At 49.6% G+C, this 20351-nt stretch overlaps 6 protein-coding genes across 6 annotated transcripts; 4 read left to right on the top strand and 2 right to left on the bottom strand.

Moving 5' to 3' along the window:
• Nucleotides 1–419: 419 nt before the first annotated feature.
• On the top strand, nucleotides 420–1631 carry LTR64_000269 (uncharacterized protein; the record flags this gene model as incomplete). The annotated part of the gene is made up of 1 exon (XM_064894654.1): nucleotides 420–1631. The coding sequence occupies one exon, from the start codon at nucleotides 420–422 to the stop codon at nucleotides 1629–1631; it is 1212 nt and encodes a 403-aa protein (XP_064757341.1).
• A 323-nt stretch (nucleotides 1632–1954) lies between these two features.
• On the bottom strand, nucleotides 1955–2648 carry LTR64_000268 (uncharacterized protein; the record flags this gene model as incomplete). Its single annotated transcript, XM_064894653.1, has 2 exons — nucleotides 1955–2466; nucleotides 2516–2648. The coding sequence occupies 2 exons, from the start codon at nucleotides 2646–2648 to the stop codon at nucleotides 1955–1957; spliced, it is 645 nt and encodes a 214-aa protein (XP_064757340.1).
• Nucleotides 2649–3114: 466 nt separating this feature from the next.
• Nucleotides 3115–6456, top strand: LTR64_000267 (uncharacterized protein; the record flags this gene model as incomplete). The annotated part of the gene is made up of 1 exon (XM_064894652.1): nucleotides 3115–6456. One exon carries the CDS (start codon nucleotides 3115–3117, stop codon nucleotides 6454–6456), a length of 3342 nt encoding a protein of 1113 aa, XP_064757339.1.
• Nucleotides 6457–7013: 557 nt separating this feature from the next.
• LTR64_000266 (uncharacterized protein) lies at nucleotides 7014–7979 on the top strand (the record flags this gene model as incomplete). The annotated part of the gene is made up of 1 exon (XM_064894651.1): nucleotides 7014–7979. The coding sequence occupies one exon, from the start codon at nucleotides 7014–7016 to the stop codon at nucleotides 7977–7979; it is 966 nt and encodes a 321-aa protein (XP_064757338.1).
• A 1283-nt stretch (nucleotides 7980–9262) lies between these two features.
• LTR64_000265 (uncharacterized protein) lies at nucleotides 9263–9852 on the bottom strand (the record flags this gene model as incomplete). Its single annotated transcript, XM_064894650.1, has 2 exons — nucleotides 9263–9724; nucleotides 9808–9852. The coding sequence occupies 2 exons, from the start codon at nucleotides 9850–9852 to the stop codon at nucleotides 9263–9265; spliced, it is 507 nt and encodes a 168-aa protein (XP_064757337.1).
• A 4227-nt stretch (nucleotides 9853–14079) lies between these two features.
• On the top strand, nucleotides 14080–20055 carry BLM3 (Proteasome activator BLM10; the record flags this gene model as incomplete). Its single annotated transcript, XM_064894649.1, has 2 exons — nucleotides 14080–14531; nucleotides 14583–20055. 2 exons carry the CDS (start codon nucleotides 14080–14082, stop codon nucleotides 20053–20055), a joined length of 5925 nt encoding a protein of 1974 aa, XP_064757336.1.
• Between the last annotated feature and the right edge of the window lie 296 nt (nucleotides 20056–20351).

The following is a 20351-nucleotide window of genomic DNA, read 5'->3' as shown; positions in this document are numbered from 1 at the left end:
GGCAAGCGAGCCAGATTTGGCGGTTGCATCGACGTTATAGAGGCTCCATCTCCACTGCCGGCGCTGTTGAGATGTAGGGTTCTCATATTTGAAGTCGTACTTCTTGACAGTATCCCTTGTACAGAGTGATCATATGGCCTTAGAGGCAAGACAAAAGCTGCCTCATTTGAGCGAGTAAGCACCACTCAAGTTCAACTTTGGTGCCTGAGAAATAGATCCGACAGTTGGAGCAGTCAGCATCGACGTTGTGGTTCGTACCACGGATTAGCCTTGTTTTCGATCGAGATATACCAAACTATCTTCTGTGTATACTGGACACTGTGCACAGGTCGATCTATAGCCAACAGGCTTGACCTCATTACGACCACAATGCATCGGTAGCACCCACATCCACTTGATCCCCAGTGTACATCTGATCAATGCCTCCCGCATCCGAGAGCCTTCTACTACAAGCTCGACTACGGTTGCTGGCCTTCCACATTAGACAATATGCTTCGCTCTCGACGCCCAAACCACCCAAAGCCAACTTCCTAAAAAGAGTGCGCTCACAACAATCACCCAAACAGCAGTCTAGCAAAGAAGGCGAGAATGCGTCTAAGTCGCAGCCGAATCCCGAAGATACATCCCATACACGCCAGCAGGACCAGTTCAGACGATTTATGCCAGCATGGCTTCGCGAACGGCCCTTCCTACGCAACTCGATCGCTGCATTTGCGATGACAGTGCCCATATCAGCGTTTGTTCTGCTTCATTTCCCGTATGAGCCACGACGAGTCACTGGACCGAGCATGAAGCCCACCATCAATGCAGATTGCGAATCCGACAGCGATGCAGCCTACAGTCCTACGTGGGTACTTGTGAGGAGATGGGACACTAACGCCATACGCGAGGTTAGGAAGCAACAGTTATCGCAGAAGGGAAGCAAAACTGCTTCGTCGCGCTGGGGACGTGGTGACATCGTGGTCTACGATACACCTCACGATCCTGACAAGGTGGCAGTCAAGAGGATAGTCGCGGTTGCAGGGGATACTATTGTTCCTATGAAAGGATACCCGGGTGGTGAAGAGCCTGTTGTCATTCCGTACAACCATGTCTGGGTGGAAGGTGACGCCAATGACCGCAAGAAGAGCGTCGACTCCAACTATTTCGGACCTATAGCTAGACCACTGATCAAAGGTAGAGTGGTGGCTATGTGGTCACCCTGGTGGAATATTTTCGGCATCAAGGGCGTGGACAAATGGAACGCTACATGGCCTGCAAAGACTCAAAACAGAGTCAATGAGCAAGCTGTTGAAGTCGCTGCTGTTGATCCGAACCATGCCGAGAAATTCAAGCCATTCGAGGGTGATCTTGGGGAGAAGACACTTCGGTGGGTGCGGGAACGCCAACGAGAGATCGAGGACAGATTCACAAAGGACGAGCAGTATCGTGCGCAAATGTATGACTTTTTCGTGCACGCTGTGATTGTTGGTCGGACAAACCCTGATCCTGAGACGAAGGAGCGTGGGCGTATCATCGTTCGTGAGCTTGAGCATTTACTGGGTCAGAAAGCGATTCTTGCGGCGAGACCGATGAAGCAGAGACGTGATCCTGGAGAGTTGCCCGAAGACCTTTTCAAGACTGCTACCTAGTCCTACCTGGAACTTGTGTATATCAATACAGAGGACGTGTCGATATTCCGCTACCTCCTAGGTTCTAATGGCTTGCATTGAATCCACAGATTCACATGGTGTTTTCGGAGAGGACATCAGTGGGGAATCAGAGTATTAGGAAAGCCACCAAAATTCCCTGTCGACGCGTGGCAGACCACTTCCTCCCATACTTGTGGCGGCCTCTAGGATGTGCTTTTTGATACTATCTCCCAATATTGTCTCTCCGGCTCATCGGCCACCGTCATGCACAGCTCTTGTCCAATCTAGAGCTGGACGTACGCTTCCGGCAACAGCGGGAAGCCCTACCACTTTGCCTCCTTGCTTGCCAGGAACGTCTTGAGAATAGACACTTGAGACTCCAGCGCAGACAGCCACTTCTCAAACTCGGTGGACAACTGATCTGCTGAAGCTCCCTCACCCAACATCTTAGCATAGAGATCTTTCCTGTATGGGGTGGCACTCATGGCCGCGTTGAACAAGGGCTTGATCAGGAAACTATGATGTGGTGCAAGTGTGTTCTTATACGAGTCTCGAAAGCTGTCGGCTAACTCTTTCTTAGGCTTTGCTTCTGTTATGCTGACACCGGCATTGTTTGTGAGATCGTTTCGCAGTGCTTGGGCTGTGAAGTCAAGACCTCTGACAAGCCAGAGTAGGCCTTCGGTGGCTTTGTGAGACTTGGTGGCTATTTCTGATTTGCAAAGGCTTTGGAGGTCTTCGGAGGTGCCAGGGGATGCTAATTGTCTATCTCGTACTTTCTTGATGTTTCCGAGCATATCGTTCTTGACAGGGGTGAAGGCTACCGAGCCCAGAATGTCTGTACAGGTTAGACTTTAATGCTTCACAGAGTCGAGGGGAAATGGTACCGAATAGCGTTGTTGTTGCTTCTGCGGCTTCGAGGAAGGATGAAGTTTCAATGGCTTGGTTTGTGACTGGGACATCTGCGAAGGACTTCTTCAAGGTTTCGAACCATGTCTTGCCGGCGGGTATCTGAGACATTGTGAAAGTCGATTTCTTGTGGCTATATGATCCGTGGTGTGCACTGAAATAGTGGTTGTATCGCGAGGGTAGACGTGAGGACACTTTCTTTGTTGATACCACGATGCGGTGAGGGGCCATCCCCACGCTGCAGCAGGTGCATAAGGGTGGGTTCTACCCGAACATCTAGGCTTCAATAGGCAAGTGCCGTTCTGTTCTCACACCCAAAATCCCAAGCGAAGTGCCTTGAAGGCCTAGACGTCATCGCCGAAAGAACTCGAGTCGGCAGGTGGAAACAATGGCGCAGGCAGTAAGATAGTCACTTTTGAATTGCCTGTCCAAACTTCCACGTACAGGACAACGACAGAATACTCATTCCGTGGGACGCTAGGCGAGCAGACGATACTAGTATGTCAAGACACAGGAGTCATCGACGGCTAGACACAATATGAGCTCTACGTGATATTGGCAGCTCCTGACTGCAGCTATGGATGCAGCACTATTTCCAGTGGGAACGAACGCCTCCTCTCATGGTATTTCTGGCCTTGATGCGAACTCGTATACTGCTCACAAGCTGAAGCATGCAACCCCAGAGCATCTACACCTCACGACCCGCCGCTTCTTTATTGGTCCAATACCAGAAGGATGGCTGAGCAGCAACCGCAAGTCATGGTATAAGAGGAGGCTCGAGCTGAACTCTTATTCTTCCAAGGCTGCAACTTTCCATGCTGCTGCGGGTCAGGCACATCACCAAAGAAGCAGGACTGGATTAGATCGCTCAGCAGCCGCACGTTTGAGTATAAGCTTTCCACAACCGGAGGATGTTGAGGACTCAAGAAGTGAAAGAGGCGATGGGATAGATTCTGCTCAGGAAGATGACGAGTATGGCCTGGAAGATACAGTCGAGATGGAGCCAGTGTCAACTCTCGACCAGAACGCGTTCAGTGATGGGGAAACAGAATCCCAATTGCCAGAAACTCCACTGGATCCTTCGAGACCACCTGCCTTGCACAATCTTGATGGCGCCTCTGCTGGCTCGTTGCAGGAAGATGTCTTCGTTACACCTGCGCCATCTCCGCAAGTCAGAAGAGAAGGTGAATCAGGCATAGACATACAAGAAATACCACCTGAATCAGATTTAGCAACCCGACCTAGCACAGATGCCAACTTCTCAGACACGCTACGGACATCTGCCTCAGTCACTGGCGGTTCTTCCTTCCGCCAATATGGGTTGACTGCCCGGCAGGACAGCATTGAAGCCGGTAGTAGGACGGCTTTGCTCGCTCCTGCTAAGCCGGAAGACGAGCCATCACCTTCAAGAAAAGATAAAAACGCGCTCGACAAGCACGACCCGCGTCCTGTCACTCAAAAATCCGACGAGCACCACCTTCAGAAGGATCGATCAGCAGGAGTGCGTTTCAGGGTTGGTGAAGCCGTGGCAGATAGAGGAAGACGGGTTGGCAAAAGAGCAGACAACGCGAAAAATAAGGTCGGACGCAGAATTGCACGAAGACAGACCCTCCAGGAAGGTATCATTGTGAAAATGGAAAAAATGCTCGTCAGAGTCGACACGACCTTACAACAGGTGCCTGCTGAATACGATGAGAACGATAGCATGAGGATGGCGACTAAAGTAGTAGAAAAGTGGAGGGAATTCATGGTGGTGGCAAGAAAGAGTCGAAGAGACGACGAAGAGGACTTTCGCCTGCAATTCTACAAGACTCGGGTCATTCCTGAAATCGATGACAATTCAGGCAAGAAGAAGCCTACGCGGGAGATCAAGCTCATCCGCAAATCGACTCATGTCAATCTGTTCTCCTCTCTAGACAAATCCTTGGTTGTATGGCATCCTTGTAGAAAAGGCACTAGGATCACAGTCATGAAATGTGAGTCGGCCGCTACTTCTGTCGAATGGTACACTTTCCTCAGAGACGCGCTTGGCTGGAAACGGCCCGACACTTTGCAAGTCTCGGTCCCAGGTTTGGACGTTACACTGCAGATCGAGAAGCCTTTCGACGACCTCGTCAAAGCCGGTCGAGACGCTCGAGACGCTCAAGACGAAGAGACAGCTCTGGCAAAGGCTGAGGAAGCAGAACAAGCCATTGCCGGCAGGATCGTCAACCAGTGTACAGATATGCTTCGCAAAAATCCCGAGTGGTCAGACATTGTCCAAAAGTGGTCAGCTACCTCGAAACCTGGGCTGGCATGGAAAAGGTATGATCGGCTTGAATGGATACATGGCGTAAATGAACAAAAGATGTACGGCTCTATGGCAATGCAGCATTCTTATGAGCTCGAACTGCGACCTAAAGTACATTATCCTCAAACTGCCACAGGCAATAATGGCAGGGAGCACGAGGAGCCTGCACCAATCGAGGGGTTCTTGATACGGATGACCTCACAGAAGGGTATTCACAAGCGTCTTGGGAAGACTTTCTTCAAAAGATTGTACTTCTCTACTCATGATCAGTTTCTAATATTCAGTCGTCCAGCCCAAGCGACACCACCACATCCACCAAGGCTGCAGACTACAAGTGGCGCTGATGTACCTTCAGCACGAGAGATCGTCGAAAAGACACCGATCATGTTCGATATTGATCCATATCCTCTCAACACCTCACAAACAGAAGTTGAATGGCTTGCTTCCGGTATCCCAGATAGCGTACAACGTCATGACAGAGAAGCTCTTGAAGAAGCTCGCCGGAATCATGCCAACCTTGACTCTTCTGATGGCTATATCAATATGACTCGTATCAGGACGGTTCGCCAGATGCGATGGGGTACCGACGAAGTAGACGATACAATCGATTCAGGCCCTGACGTCGACTTTCATGAGTCAGTACCAGATACAGTCACTCCTGATGGTGCCACTTCGAACATAGACGACAACCGAATATTCGAACTCATCCTTGATAATAGCCTTGTGATCCGTCTCCAGGCTTACGACAACCGGACGCGTGATGAATGGATTCGACGACTTAAGCAGTTAGTCAAGTACTGGAAAATCCGCAAAACAGCAGACATGAACACCTTCAAACAGGTCAGAGCTACAAATCTGACCACTCTTAAGATAGACGAGGATGTGGAAGCTGAACTGGGTCAATTCGGACACAAATGGGAGGTCACTCGTTCCGAAGCTTCACCACAATTGTACAATATCTGCTCCATTTCGAACTGTCGTACAATCTCCCTGTCTGGCCTTCTCTACCGCAAAGCTCGTCGGCATGGCACTTTTCAAAGATGTGGTGTAGTGTTGGCAGGTGGCAAGATGCTGATATATCAATCAACTCTACGCACATCGTCCGGCAAGCAGGTGCCGAACATACATCAAGAAAAGCAGGAGGCAATCGATCTGCGGGGCTGTTACATCTACAGCGGCTTGATAGTAGACGATGACTTGCTCTACCAAAACCGGACATTCGATGCCAATCACATTGGGACTATGGCTTCGTTGCCTAGAGTCTGGACTGAAGACGGCTGGACCAGTACAGACGTTGATGTGATGTGCTGTTTCGTGGTCTGGATGAACACCCGGAAGGGTTGGTTCAGAACTGCGGGTAACACGATATTTGGCAGAGAGAACAACCCTTCAAATGCCACTGACGACACCAATACTGCCAATAATGAGAGCAGCCTAGGCAAGCAGCGAGCTAAGCTGAAGAGGGTCAAACAGCTTGGTGTGCCTGGACGTGGCATAGTGTTCAAGTGCAGATCTCGTGCTGAAAGGAATCTTTGGGTGTTGAACCTGAACATTGAGCTTGAGAGACTGGTTGCCAGGCAAAAGTGGGAAGCTGAAGCTGAAGGAGGTGAGGTCAGGTTGGCTGGATAGGATCCATCGACGGTTGGCCTATGCTTGGACGGTTTCACGAGCTGCTTCAAAACGTGAGGAGCTATGGACAAACATTCTTCTATGGCGGAACAGGCTTTCTATTCATATTACATATTATAGTAGTTCACTTCAGTACATATACTCAGTAATGGCCTTAGCACTGGCTGCATATTCAACCTATAAATGTTTGGTTGAACAGCATAATCAAGGCCGTCTCACAAGCACCGCCGACGTCTCGAAACTCCAGCATGGCCTACAGTACAATACACGGAGCTAAAGTTTTACCTCAAAGTGGCTATCAACATTAGAAATTGGTTTATTTCGCTTCTTCTCCATGGTATACCGGGTATATCGACAACCAAATCATGTTTGCAGCCATGGCTCAAGATTCCAATTCGAGATGAAGTGATCTCGCCAATCCTGTTGTGCTGCATTGTGCTTAACTTGTCTACGCTACCTCTCACATAACCGTCACAACGATATCCGTTTGATAACCACATACTAACATAGCAAAGCTCAAAGTCAGCGACAGGAAATAGCAACATCAAGCACAAATCATGTCTCAGCTGATTCACACCGGCACAAACCAACTAGGTAAATTGACCATATCTGAGGATTTACTGATCTGTCGAGCCTGTGGAACACAATACGCAGAGAGCTCAGGCCTAACTTCCTGTGGTATCTGCGACGACCCCAGACAATTCGTGCCTCCAGGAGGACAGAAATTCACCACTCTCGCCAACCTTCGCTCCGAGGGCCACCATCTTCAATTCGAGCAAGACGAAGTCGATCCGAACATAATCTCAATCAGAATTCAACCAGCAGACATAGGCATCGGACAACGCGCACTCCTCATCCGTACATCCCACGGCAACATCCTATGGGATCTCGTCTCCTACCTCGAAGAACAAGCAGTCGAGCACATCAACAACAGTTTCGGTGGTCTCTCCGCCATCATAATCTCCCATCCACACTTCTACACGACCTGGGCGGACTGGAGCGCTACGTTTAACAACATCCCCGTATACGTCGCAGCACCTGACCAATCCTGGCTTAATCGCTGTGACAACGACAACAACATCCACCTCCTCCACGAAAAACACAACACCATCGTCCCAGGAATCACCGCCATAATCGCAGGAGGCCACTTCCCAGGCTCCATGGCCCTCCACACAACACCACCACACACGCGAGTCCCAAGCCTCTTCCACGCAGATACAATCCACACCATTCCCAACGCACATTCTCCCGACATCGCAAGTCCCGTGAAACACGGCAAGGGACACACAAGCTATACATTCATGTGGAGTATTCCGAACATGATTCCTCTTTCTCCGGATCAGATATTGGGAATTTGGTGGGCGATCAAGGGGTTTGAGATTGAGGCGACGTATGGATTTCAGACTGTGAGAGCCAAAAAGCAGGACGGAGCGAGTATTCCGGAGAGGATATTGGAGAGTGCGAAGGTGTGTGTTGGCAGGATGGGACGGGAGGAGCATGAGATTTTCAAGGAGAGTGTTTGATCACTACGATTTTGATTATAATGATAACTAGATGTGCGAAGTTAAATGATCTATGAGCAGTCGTTTGTGTGTAGGTGATGAGTACGGTTTGGATTTGTTGTCTGTTCCTATGTATTCTTGTGGCAGTCTTGCAATTGAGCGCAGGCGGGTGATGTCAAGACGACGATGAGATACAGTACTACTATTGTTGAAGAGTGGCAGTGCCTTGAGGTGCCAATAAGAACATATTCTAGGCATGCCTAGCTGACGTTATAGGCGGCTTACACCCCGACCCATGTCCCTAACTTCCCTGCGGCGTTATACAGAGCAGAATTGCCAACGACGATCACACTTCTTCCGCAACGACTTGCTCAAGGCAAGCACAATTGATGAAAAAGTAATGTATCTGCCTTGATCAATGATCAAAGGACGTCTGATTCCGGTAGGGAATAAGCCGATCAAACGCCCGAAGTAAGCAGAACGACAACAAGAGGTCGCCGGAATCTGATCTGACAATGAGGTGCACGATGGCAACCTCAAAGTGTTGTAGAAAGCAAGTAGGTTGATTGAGCACATTCAAACACTCCCCTGTTAAGGAGAGGAAGAATGAGGGACCCCTCAGTCATGCGTGTAAGCCTTCTTGGATGCTCGGCAACAGCCTCTTGAGGAATTGGCCTCTCAACCTCGAGCTCCGACTCGCCCAAACCCACTGATAGACCAATCACCTCTACCATGACATCAGTTGCTTTCCGGAGCTCACATCACAGCTGGTCTCGAGTCAAAATGTGACGGGGGAGGGGAACCTTTGGTGTGGTCACACACATTCATCAAAGGCTGTGACCTGATATGACTCCATGAACGCGGTCAAACTGCTCGTTCACGAGTGTGATAAGATTGTGCTCATCAGCGATCGGCCTATCACAAGCTGATCTACCGTCGCATGGCGTCTCGCAACGATCATGCCACGGCTGACACACACCTCCCCTGGCACTTGGGTGAATCACCTTCCGGTCGGCATAGCCTTCCCGAACTGAGGCCGCCATGGACCGACACCAATCCTCATGCGACTGCATTGCACCACAGCATCGCAGCGAGAGGTGCCTTTCCGAAGAAGGGTACTCGCTGCGACCGTAGGTGCTGTAGAACGCATTATGGTCGTCGTTCCAGGTGACCTGCTTTCTTGCGCCAGGAGGTACAGAAGCTGTTTTGAGACAGCTCCGAGATATCACCACGACCCGCTCCACCTTCTTGGATGGCGCAGTGCGGCGTAACTGTGCAGTCTTACTGCGGAGACCACCAGGCACCTAGCCATGGGGCTTCGCAGCAGGAGCAGCAACAGTCCGTTTCTCACATGCCTGTTCCTTCGAAGGGACATATGGAGACGGGCGCGATTTGACCTCACCAGTTACACCACTGGCTTTTTCTTCCCTTCTTCCTGTCTCACCTGCCCGGGCCGAGACAGAGGTGCAAGGTTTTGCGGCAAGTCGTGGGAGCCGGCTTCCGCAAGCGAAAGCAGCATCCCGATTGTAGCCAGCAAAAGCCTTAGCAGCCTTTGTCACTTGCACAAGCGAGGGAGGAGGAGGTGTAACGGACACGACACCAACCACTCTCTTCTCAGTTACAGCCACAGCGGGTCTTGCCGTGGTGCTTCCGGAGGCAGGGGCAGTCGTGGAGGATGCAGCCTTCTTGGTGCTTCCAGACGCTGAGGCAGTTAGCCACGGTCGAAACCGAGCCTCCCGCCTCAGACGTCTTTCAGCAAGACTGCCCTAGAGATTGCATGTCAGTAACGATCATCTGAGGTTCAGAAGAAAGATGTTGGAGTTGCAGGTGCGCTTGGAATGAAACTTACCTCAGATAACATAGATGAAGAAGCAAGCTTCTTCGATAGAGCCATCTCTACCTACTATAACGTCAGCGTAACAAAAGTTATCTGACTAACCTCAGTATGAGAATCTAGGAAGCAGTTAGCGTTGCGAAATAGCCTGGAGGATATGCGTGCAGAGTGAGCTTCAGTGAGGGTGAGGTGGCGATGAGGTACAGGGACAGTAAACTGATTGGGAGCTAGCATTCTCTCGAGAATATGCTCTGGAGATGCAAATATGAGGCTTGATGTGCTTGCAGTGCGTGTTGTGATGTGTTTGTGCAGGATTTTGGTCATTTTTGCTGCAGGAAAATTCTTTCACCGCAGTTTTGAGGCCAGCGACGACGAGATGGAATCCAGAGGGAAGAATGAGAGTGCAGATGGAGGGAGAATACTCACAGCTAGAAGTGTTGATATCCAATATCCTGTTTCAAGACAGAGTCTATCACAAAATAGAGTCAACTAACACAAGCAGCGGACCGCGAGGAAAGAGAAGAAGGAAAACTTCGTTTGGAGAGAAAGAGCAGAAGACATAGCTGTGGTGGAGCAACGATAATGAAGTTCAAACCATGGCTCAAGAGGGCATGGTCACCAGGCGAATTGCTCGCTCTTTCCTTGGAGAGGTAATGCTTGCGCCGGGTTGGGGAATGACCGCAAGAACAATGCAAGTATGCTGTTCTCCTCAGCGACTTGAGGGCAGAGTTGTTGGATGAGTAGCTCCTATTGTAGATAGGTTTCCGCGCTGCGTACCTGAGGCTTCCCTTCGTGAGACTTCGTCATGCTCAGGGTTCGCCATGGCCAGCTGTAGAGACCGACAGCGCATCCTCTGTAAACGGTGTGTGCTGACAGGCTCAATCGATGCATCTGTACGTCGTCGTGTTCGAGGCAGACGGCATGTAGTCATGGTCGAAGGTGCTTCTGTGTTGACCACTTCTCCAGGGCTATGCAGGTCCGGAGCTGCCTTCAATAGCACTTGCTTGTTCTGCCTCATTCGCTTTACCGTTAGTTCCTCAAGCTGAGTACATACTCTGCACGCAGTAGCATTATGCAACCAGATTCTCTTATTTGCACCTTCCTCCGAATTTGCTGAGCATAGTCCCAACTGCCGATACAAACATTAGACGTGACCCGCCTTCCGCAGGCAACGTCGACAGCACGGAGCCATGTCCTCGCCTTGATGTCAATGACCCTTTATTAACAGTGCGCACTGCTCGACGTTGTATCCTTTCTGTGACAAGCAATAGCCATCACTTCGAGTCGAACGTTTCCTCGCTCAAAGTCTGTGGGCGTATTGGAGTGGTTTTGTTGTGTTATGGTTCGACATCAAGCACTTCGATCGAGCTTGGAAATATGGGTGATGGCAGCGACAATAATTGGGAGTTTCCTGTGAGAAGTAGTGATCGGGTAAAGACTGCTACTGACCAGACATATAGCCATAAACATTTTCTTGTTCAGAGCAAGCCTACCTTGAAACGAGAAATGAAAATTCTCATAGAAGCTGGGCAACCGATTCACGAAGGGCACACAATTGAGCATCACAGGCTATATCCCAGGTAATAGTACTACCGGGCAACGACGCCGTTGTCAGTTACCCAGTACAACTGTGCTGCTCATCGAGAGACACCAACTAGCCACACAAACACTAGCGGCGATATTTGAGGATATCTACATCAATCCAGGTGGAAAGAGAGCAGGAATCTACGAGAACAGAACGTATGAAGTCAAACATCAGCCAACAGCAGCGTGTCACGAATCAAGCACGTGCAGTGCCAGTGGATGTTCAAACAGCGGAAATTGCACAAGAAGTTTGCCGACAGATCCTGGTTCAGATCGCCGATCATGGCCGTAGTGTTGAACTCTGAACAGGCGGAAACGTGGGAAATAGTGCGTTGCTTCAGAAAGAGTAGACCATTCGATGTCCTCCGAGTACACAGCGACCACGCTGGAGAGATACGGTCTGCGAATGTGCTGTCTACACGTCTGCAAGAACGCCTGAGTCAAACAAAATAGAAACCAGAGAGACGATACGACTAATTTTGTGATCACGTCGTGTCTATGAAATGCATCACATCAAGAGGGTGGCTGTGGAAGCTCGCTGCGAGGCATTCAGGCGGCATGATGACTATTTTAGCACATATACAAGATATACCCTTCATAGTCCGATTTTTCATAGAAAGTGAATGGGCAAACATTATCAATTTGACAGCTTCGTTGTGGAATGCTGTTGTGTATATAGATGCTGAATTGGAAGTGGCCGCCAGATGGTGCCATACTGAGCACTAAGTGAGGTCATTGTCGTCTACACATCGGACACCTTCATCGACCCGGAAATAAAAATGTTTCTTTCAATATTGTCGAAGAGTCGAGATCATCATGGCGACCGGCTCGCCAACAATTACAGTCCATGCGAGATTTCATATACCTTGCTGTCGCGTTTGTGACATGGAAAAGTCTGATCCTTCTTCTGGCACGATGCGCGCCTGGCGATGGTTATGACACCTCAACGCTTCTCCTACCTTCAACAAGCAAGCTCACTCGATGGGATGCAATCTATTTCGTCGAAAAGGCTAGACACGGTGATATCTTCGAGCAGGAATGGGCCTTTGGAAAAGGTCTCTCTACATTGCTGGGCTTCACCTCAGGACATAGTCTCGATACGACCATTACAGCTGGTATACTGCTTTCTCATATTGCTCACTACACGGCTGTAATAATCCTGTGGAAGATTGCAAGTCTGCTCAATACGGGTATTCAAGGTAGGGCAAGGTTATCTGAACCACTGCCATTCATTGCTGCCTGCCTACACATCATTTCACCAGCGGGGGTCTTTCTATCGGCGCCATATACCGAAAGTCTTTTCGCCTGTCTGAATATGCTTGGCTTCTGGCTCTACACGATAGCTCATCACGACCTCTCGGAACACCGCCTGCTGGTGCAGCTCTGTCTGATAATCGTCGCTGGCTTTACATTCGGGTGCGCGACAGTTATCCGAAGCAATGGTGTTCTTTCCGGCCTTCCTTTCCTGATCGACGCTCTTTTTCTGACTCGAAAAGTGCTGATGGATTTGCGACGAGGCTCAATACCTGCCAGACGTTCAGCGCTGCTCACATCGACCATAATAGCAGGATGTTGCATTGGAGCAGGTCTGTTACTGCCTCAATATCTGGCCTGGAAGGAGTACTGTGAGAACAACAGCAGTGCAAGACCTTGGTGCCAGCAGCGGCTGCCGTTGATCTACAGCTTCGTTCAGACTCATTACTGGTAAGACAGTACCTTAATTCACGGATCATGGCTAATTGCTTTAGGGGCGTCGGATTCCTGCGTTATTGGACAATCTCGAATCTGCCGTTGTTCCTGCTCGCAATACCCGTGCTTACCGTAATGCTGCTTTCGAGCATCGACGCTTTCATGTCAAGCACGGTCTACGCCAAGCCAGGAATGCCTAATCTGCTACTGGACCGACTTGCCGCACCACAATTCATGCTTGCCATTCTTGCCATCACTCATTACCATGTGCAGATAATCAATCGTTTGTCATCAGGATATCCATGGCTTTGTATTTGGCTGGCGCAGAAGATTTGCAAAAGAGCTGGATATGCAAAGGTGGCTGTCACTTTCTGTGTAGTGTATGCAACGATACAGACAGGACTGTTTGCGAGCTTTCTGCCACCAGCTTGATCAGAAGGAGTTCTTTGTGTATGAACAGTGTTAGTGTCGGGCTGTCACAGTGCCTACAGTACCACGGCTACTCGAGGGATCGAGCAGCGAATCAATCAGGCAGGATTAGGCGGTCTATCGGCATAGTTGCCTGAATAATACCTATGACATCTCCGACACCAGTTTGTAGCAGGTGCAGGTGTGTTCGAGTCGTGCTTGCCTTTGCACGCGACCACAAGCTTAATTGATTACGCACGAGATCTATCTTCACTAGACTGTGCAAAGTCGTGTTTTTTGCCATTCCTAAATATCCATGAACATGTCTAGTGATAGTAGAGTTTAAGCATCTGCTGGTTAGGCACCATTTCTGACGCATCTGCTTTCGCGAATTGTCACAAGGCTGCTAGGAGCTTGCTAAGCTGCTCTCCAAAGTTCCAAAGTGCACCTCCAGTAGGGAATGAACACAGGTTGCAAAACGCGCCACCAAACATTTGCCTGTTGACAAGAACTTTCTCTTGCTAGGTCTTTCCTCAACCTCCAAGACAATCCTTTCTTTACGCCTCCCTCACACTTGATGACACCCACGACCAGAACGACTCGATTATGAATAGCTCTAGACGCATGGGGTTCTCCATAGACACAAACCACAACGGCTCCGGAGCAGCAATAGACGATGTATCGAGGGCTACATCTCCTGGTGGTACCGTCCTCGAGCAGAATGGTGTAGGTTCAGCCGAGGCCCAAGTACATCGCAATCGCCCACGAACATACCCTTACTTCACTACCCTACCTTACGAGGTAGAAACAGATCAGAGAAGGCAGAATGACTTTGCAGAGATATTGAAATACCTGTATATCGCCGTCGAGGCTGGCGACTTCACTCCAGGAGCCGTACATTGGACTCGAGAACTGCGCAGCTGGTTGTCCTTGAAATTCGATCCAACGAAAGAGCAAAGAACAAAGCTAGTCAAGCTCTACTATGAGCTGGCCCTGGCCCCGGGCATTGAGCCCAGCGTTGCTGAGCGCTTCGCAAGTATGTTTATGATGTTGACCAAGTAAGTGGCAAGACGACCTAGCACCATAGATCCAATACTGAGTCGTTCCAGAAAGAAACATTACCTAAAGCCTCGCAAAGAGCTCATCTTGGACTGGCGGCCGCTTTTTCGCGAGCTGAAGCTGTTCGTGTTGCCGGGAGAGTCAGGTTTGGTACAGACTACCAATCTTAAGAGGAACCCGAAGACCTTGACCAAGTTATGCTCCTTCGCCCAGCTATACTTCGACCCCGAGGAGGTTCCAGCAATGCTTGAAGAGTTCTTGCCACATTTTACAATGTCGTTTGTTGAGAGTGCATTCGTCGTTGTCGGTTTACTGAACCTCATGATACCTACAGCTCCAGCACCCAAGGAGCGGCAGGACCTAGCAACCTCGAAAATCTTACCCACATACTTTCACCTCTGGTCACTAATGAACAGATCCCGCAGCGTCGATGTATCTTTCCTCGATGTCTTCTCCCGCATAGCTCGAGAGTCCCTACCAGTTGCACATGTAGATTTTGGAGAATTTGGAGTCTTCACGGCTGAGCAGTCCACCCTCATATTCACTGCCATTCTGCGCCTCCTCGAGATACCTGTCGGCCAGTCAACCTCGCCATACAGTCCTTTAGTGGATCTCGCCGCAGGCATGGGTATGCTCTTGGAAAGAGATTCGAGAAAGCATCCAGTCTCACATCACGTTGCCAGATGGATTGTAATGTCTCTATCACCAGCATCTCTTGAGAGCGAAACATCCATCCTCACCCTTCTGGAAAGCTTGATTCAAGCTATCGAAACTTTCTTCCATCCCTCCAACTCAGGGTCGTGGACCAGGACATTGGCTCAATTGGTCTTTTATCTGGCTGACTTCTTTGTCATGCGCTGGAACAGGGAGCAGAACGGGGAGATGGGTGTGCCTGCAGAACGACGTCTGACGCCTGCCATTCGACGACGCTTCGTCCTGTGCCTGAAAGACGTCATTTTCATGGGTATCTATGCTAAAAGTGGCACTGCCATGAGCTATTCCTTGTCTACACTCCAAGCCTTGGCTTACCTCGAACCTGACCTGATACTTCCTGGTGCTCTACAGCGCATCTACCCTTCAATGCAGGGTCTGGTTGAAGTACACCGGACGGTATCATCGCTCCGATCTCTGCAAGTCTTAGCTCGTACTATCATCCGATCCAAAGGCTACCGATGTCATGTCACCGCTCTGCTCGGTCTTGCCCTACCTGGTATCGACGCCAATGATCTGGAAAAGACTCTTTACACATTGTCATTCTTCCAGAACGTGTGCTACAACATACCTTTTCAAGATCTTTCCAGAGGACGGGACGATGTAGAAGGCAACATGCTTGCTATGCAGTGGATTACAGGCGAGATGGAGAAGATGGAGACCGAAGGTGCGAACGTGCAGCTCAACTATTCCGAACTCGACGAAAGAGAAGAAGAAATGATTCTCGCATCGTCCACGGCTGGCTTCGCCGAGTTTGTCACATCCTTTCTAGGACGAGTCTTTACTCTGCTCGAAAATTTGCCAGATGTCACACGCCTTCGCACTGGGTCGCCAGAAGAGAACATTGTCAACACTCTGCCTGCGGCTTTCATGCCTTTGCTATCGTCTCTCTCTGAAGAGCTCTACGACATGGTGCTCAACAAGATCGTCGACTTTGTGGCCAACCACGTCATCCATCAAGCAAGAGACGCCATGGCTTTCATCTGCAATTGCCTATGCAAGGTGAACCCGGAAAAGGCACTTGCCAAATTCGTACCTGTGCTGATTGGAGCTATACGTACTGAGATTGACGAATATGGCGCCGGCTCTACAAGAAGCGCTGCGTCGGACGTTCTTCCCAGAGATCGTGGTCTAGTGTGGAATGTCAGCATGCTCAGCATGTGCGTTGTACATGTTGGCGATGCAGTCTTGAAACACAAACAGGAATTATACAACATAGCTGTCTACATGCAGAAAAATTGCAAAGGTATGCCGACCGTGCACATATCAAACTTCGTGCACCATCTATTGCTCAACTTGAGTGTCATCTTCACGGCCGATTATGCTCTGTACGAACAAGACAAGTTGCAGAATGGTGTGACTGCAGCTCTATGGGGTCTCTCAGAGCCTCCTCAAACAGTGCGTCCAAAGTGGCACGTGCCGAGTAAAGAAGAGCTACAATTTGCCATTGAGCTGTTTGAAAATCAGTCCCGGACTGCCATGGAGCAACTGACGGGGCTCATCGACGGCACCGCGAGCGTGAAGCGGGACGGGAGTGGCAAAGACTGGCAGGATGAGGTCTCAAGAAACCTGGTCCTTCTGAGATTGATGTTGGCAGGCGTTTCAGTTCTGTTCGACGCGAATGGTGTCAACGAAGGTCTGACTACAACAGTTGCTGGCGTGGATGCAGATACTGCCATGAACCAAGCCAACGGCCACGTGCCCGAGGATGGTCCTGCTCTTGAAGAAAACGATGCAGCACTTGACGGCACGGACGAAACGTCGATCAAGCCCTCGTTCCAGTACCCAGTCGGTTATCCATTGACCCAAGACGATGAGTTATACAAAACCATTCACAAGACACGACAGCAGATCGGACACGTTTTACACAAAGTGCACAAGTTCTTGACAGCAGAAGGAGAGGACGATGTGTCTCTGTTCGGTCCACTCTATACTGCCTATAGGTCATGGTTCGTGGATGTTGGCATCGAGCGATCTGCTCATGTTCTTGATCGAGTCACAAGACTTTTGCATGCTGATGAACAGCCCTACAAAGTCAGTGGCATACGCAAAGACTATCCAAGAGCCGTGCTTGTTAGGAGAGCTAATGTCTATCACACACAAAGACTGCGACACAATGCTGCTCCTCGACCTAGATCGGATCTCGACGAGCAGCTTCTGATGGATCTTATCGACTCATCAACATCACTGTATACCGAGGTGAGGAGAAATGCTCAGAGTGCTGGCGAGTCGGCACTGAAGGTGGTCTTTGGAGCACGGCTCTTTGTGATAGCCCCATTGCTTAAAGCATTCCAAAAAGCTGTCCGAGAAAATGACCATCCACGCATTAAGGGTGGCTTGTTTGCGCTCCTTTTTGGCAGTTTGGCCAAGACTGTTGGCAGACACTGGAAGTACACACCGGATGTCATTCGAACCTTCATCGAAGCAACGTCGGTCGACAAACCTTCCATACAGAAGTTATGTAGTGGAGGTCTGTACCAGATCATGGACTACGGCAGGCCAGTCGATAGGATGGCCATTGTCGACAAGGTTGCTGTTGAACCACTCACACCTACGCAGGATGTGGAGAATATCATATCGAGAAAGAAGAAGTTCATACTTCGAAAGAGAACTAGTATCGAGCAACGCAAAGCCGACCTAGCCGAGGAATTGATTGACCTTGCTCGAAAATCTCACTGGAAAAAGGCATCAAGAGTGGCGACCATTGTGATGAGCCTTGGAATGAGATTCCACCACATCGCGTCTGATAGTATGATCGACCTGATTACCAGAGGCACTATAGACTCACATCCTGGCTTGCGTGGCATTCATAGTCAAGGACTTATTGCACTCTTCACTATGACCGACGTTCGTGCTGTATGTAACCACGACTATGCGAACTACATACAAAGCCATCAGCGATTTCCTGCAAGGGTCAAGATTCCTGTTGAAAAGGGCGATACTGCATTCACAGAAACGTACTTGCAGAAATTCGCACAAGCCGAAGCCGACGTGTATATTGACCATGATTATCCTGGTTGGCTGGTGTGGGGTAAGTCAATGCCAGGCTACAAAGCGAACATCAAAAATGATATTGAGTACGATGAGCTAGAATGGAGAAAGCGTGCGGTCATTGGCAAGATCCTGACCAAGGAGTGGTTCAAAACGTTCTTCGAGTATCTCAAACAGGAGCCTAGGGATCAGTCAGCGGACAAATTCCGAATGGCTAGTGCTATGATGCTAACCTACGCCTTCGAGCTCATAATAAGGGACGAACTAGCCACAGCCACGTTTGAAGATATTACACAGTTGACGACCGAGGTCTTTGCTGATGGTAGTGACAAGCACTCACACCGTGCCACAGCTGAGATACTGGCTGGCCTCATCACTGCAGTCATGGACACCTCCATCCAGAGACGAACGAAGATCTGGGAGTTTGCCTTTCCAATCCTACAGAGGGTTTTCTCTGAAGGACTGAACCCTGAAAACTCTGGATACTGGACCACATTCTTGCACATGATTATGCAGGCAAGAGATCCTCGAAGAGCATGGCCACTGGTTGAGTGGCTCTCGAGCTTCAGACTTGATATGAACTCGAACGCGGCCTTCAAGGAGAGCTCGAAGATCTACCTCCTCAACCAGGTTATTATGGATGCGGGCTGGCATTTCCAACTTGATGGGCCAATCAAAGCAGATTTTGTTTCTCATATCGATCACCCTTATAAAGGCGTTCGTGAAGCCATGGCACAAACACTTGCGGCGATTTACCGCACTCGATACCACGAATCTTTCGAGAACGTTTCTGATTTGATTCAAGCTCAACAAAAAGCAGGATCTCTTGGCCAGGCGCCGTACGAACCAAGTGAGGAGTTCAACAAGACGATGCACGAAACGTTCGAGCGTCTGGAAAAGTGGCGACACGAGAGAACACCTGGTCAGCAGACGCCTTCAGCATACACTTCTGGAAGCAAGACCGTTTTGCTCTGGCTTGACTCGATGTTGTCGTCCTATGAGTGTACACAGCTGATCAATTACTTCCCCGATCAATTCACCGAAGCCTTCTTACACATGATGGATGTGAAAGAGGATCCCGAACTGCAGTCACTGGCTTACCACGTCTTCCGACACTTACCCAACATTCCTCATCGGGTCGGTGCTGACGAGAAATTGGTCGATTCTTTGATAAGCATTGGCCAAAAGTCGCCGTACTGGCATCAGCGTCTTCGAGTCATGATCAACATGCAAATTATCTTTTTCAGACGACTTTTCCTGCTCTCTGAGGCCACAAAGCAAAGACTCTTTGATTGTGTTGCTAAGATGCTGGAAGATAGTCAGCACGAAGTACGAGCGGGAGCAGCAGCTACTCTTTCGGGCATGATCAGATGTTCTCCTTTGGCACTTCGTGAGCGTATGATTCACAACTTGAAGGATCGTTTCACGAAGATGCTTGAACAGAACCCGTTGCCGAAGAAACCCAAGACTAAAGCAGCTGTGTTGACGGCCGAGTCTTCAGCACGTGGTAGTGGTTCACAGACACCAACTCCTGAACACCAAAGACTGATCCTGACACGTCATGCAGCAGTTCTGGGTCTCGGATCACTTGTTAATTCCAGTCCTTATAGCTCACCTCCAGCTGAGTGGATAATCGACGTCCTGATCACACTGAGCACGAAAGCAGGCAACGATACAGGTGCAGTGGGATCAAGCGTGAAGTCGATCATTGGAGACTTCAAGAAGACTAGACAGGATACATGGCACATTGATGTCAAAGCATTCAAGCCGGAGCAAGTGGAAGATTTGAGTGGTTTGTTGCGATCCAGTTATTTTGCTTGAGTCGCGACTTTTCGTATTTGTGTTATCACACTCGCTTCGAGGATAGAGGGACAGGATAGATAAACAAAGACCTTTTGGGTGTGGGTTGTATTGCGTCTGGTGCAATGGTGTCACACAAAACGCCAGTGTATATTGACAATATTGGCGGCTGGATATCTATAGCTAGGTTTTTCGTAGACGAATGAGAACAAGGTGTGAAATTATCAGCAAGATTCCTCTTGCAAGGTGAATGTACTGGCTGCTCAGCAGTCATGACTGCCACTACAACGAGTATATCGAGGCGCTAAGCCGAATAT

This window comes from Lithohypha guttulata (assembly GCF_036872675.1).
Source record: "Lithohypha guttulata strain CCFEE 5908 chromosome Unknown scaffold_1, whole genome shotgun sequence".
Taxonomy (NCBI): domain Eukaryota; kingdom Fungi; phylum Ascomycota; class Eurotiomycetes; order Chaetothyriales; family Trichomeriaceae; genus Lithohypha; species Lithohypha guttulata.
The sequence above is the reverse complement of the archived record's forward strand: the minus strand, read 5'-3'. Positions and strand labels throughout refer to the sequence as shown.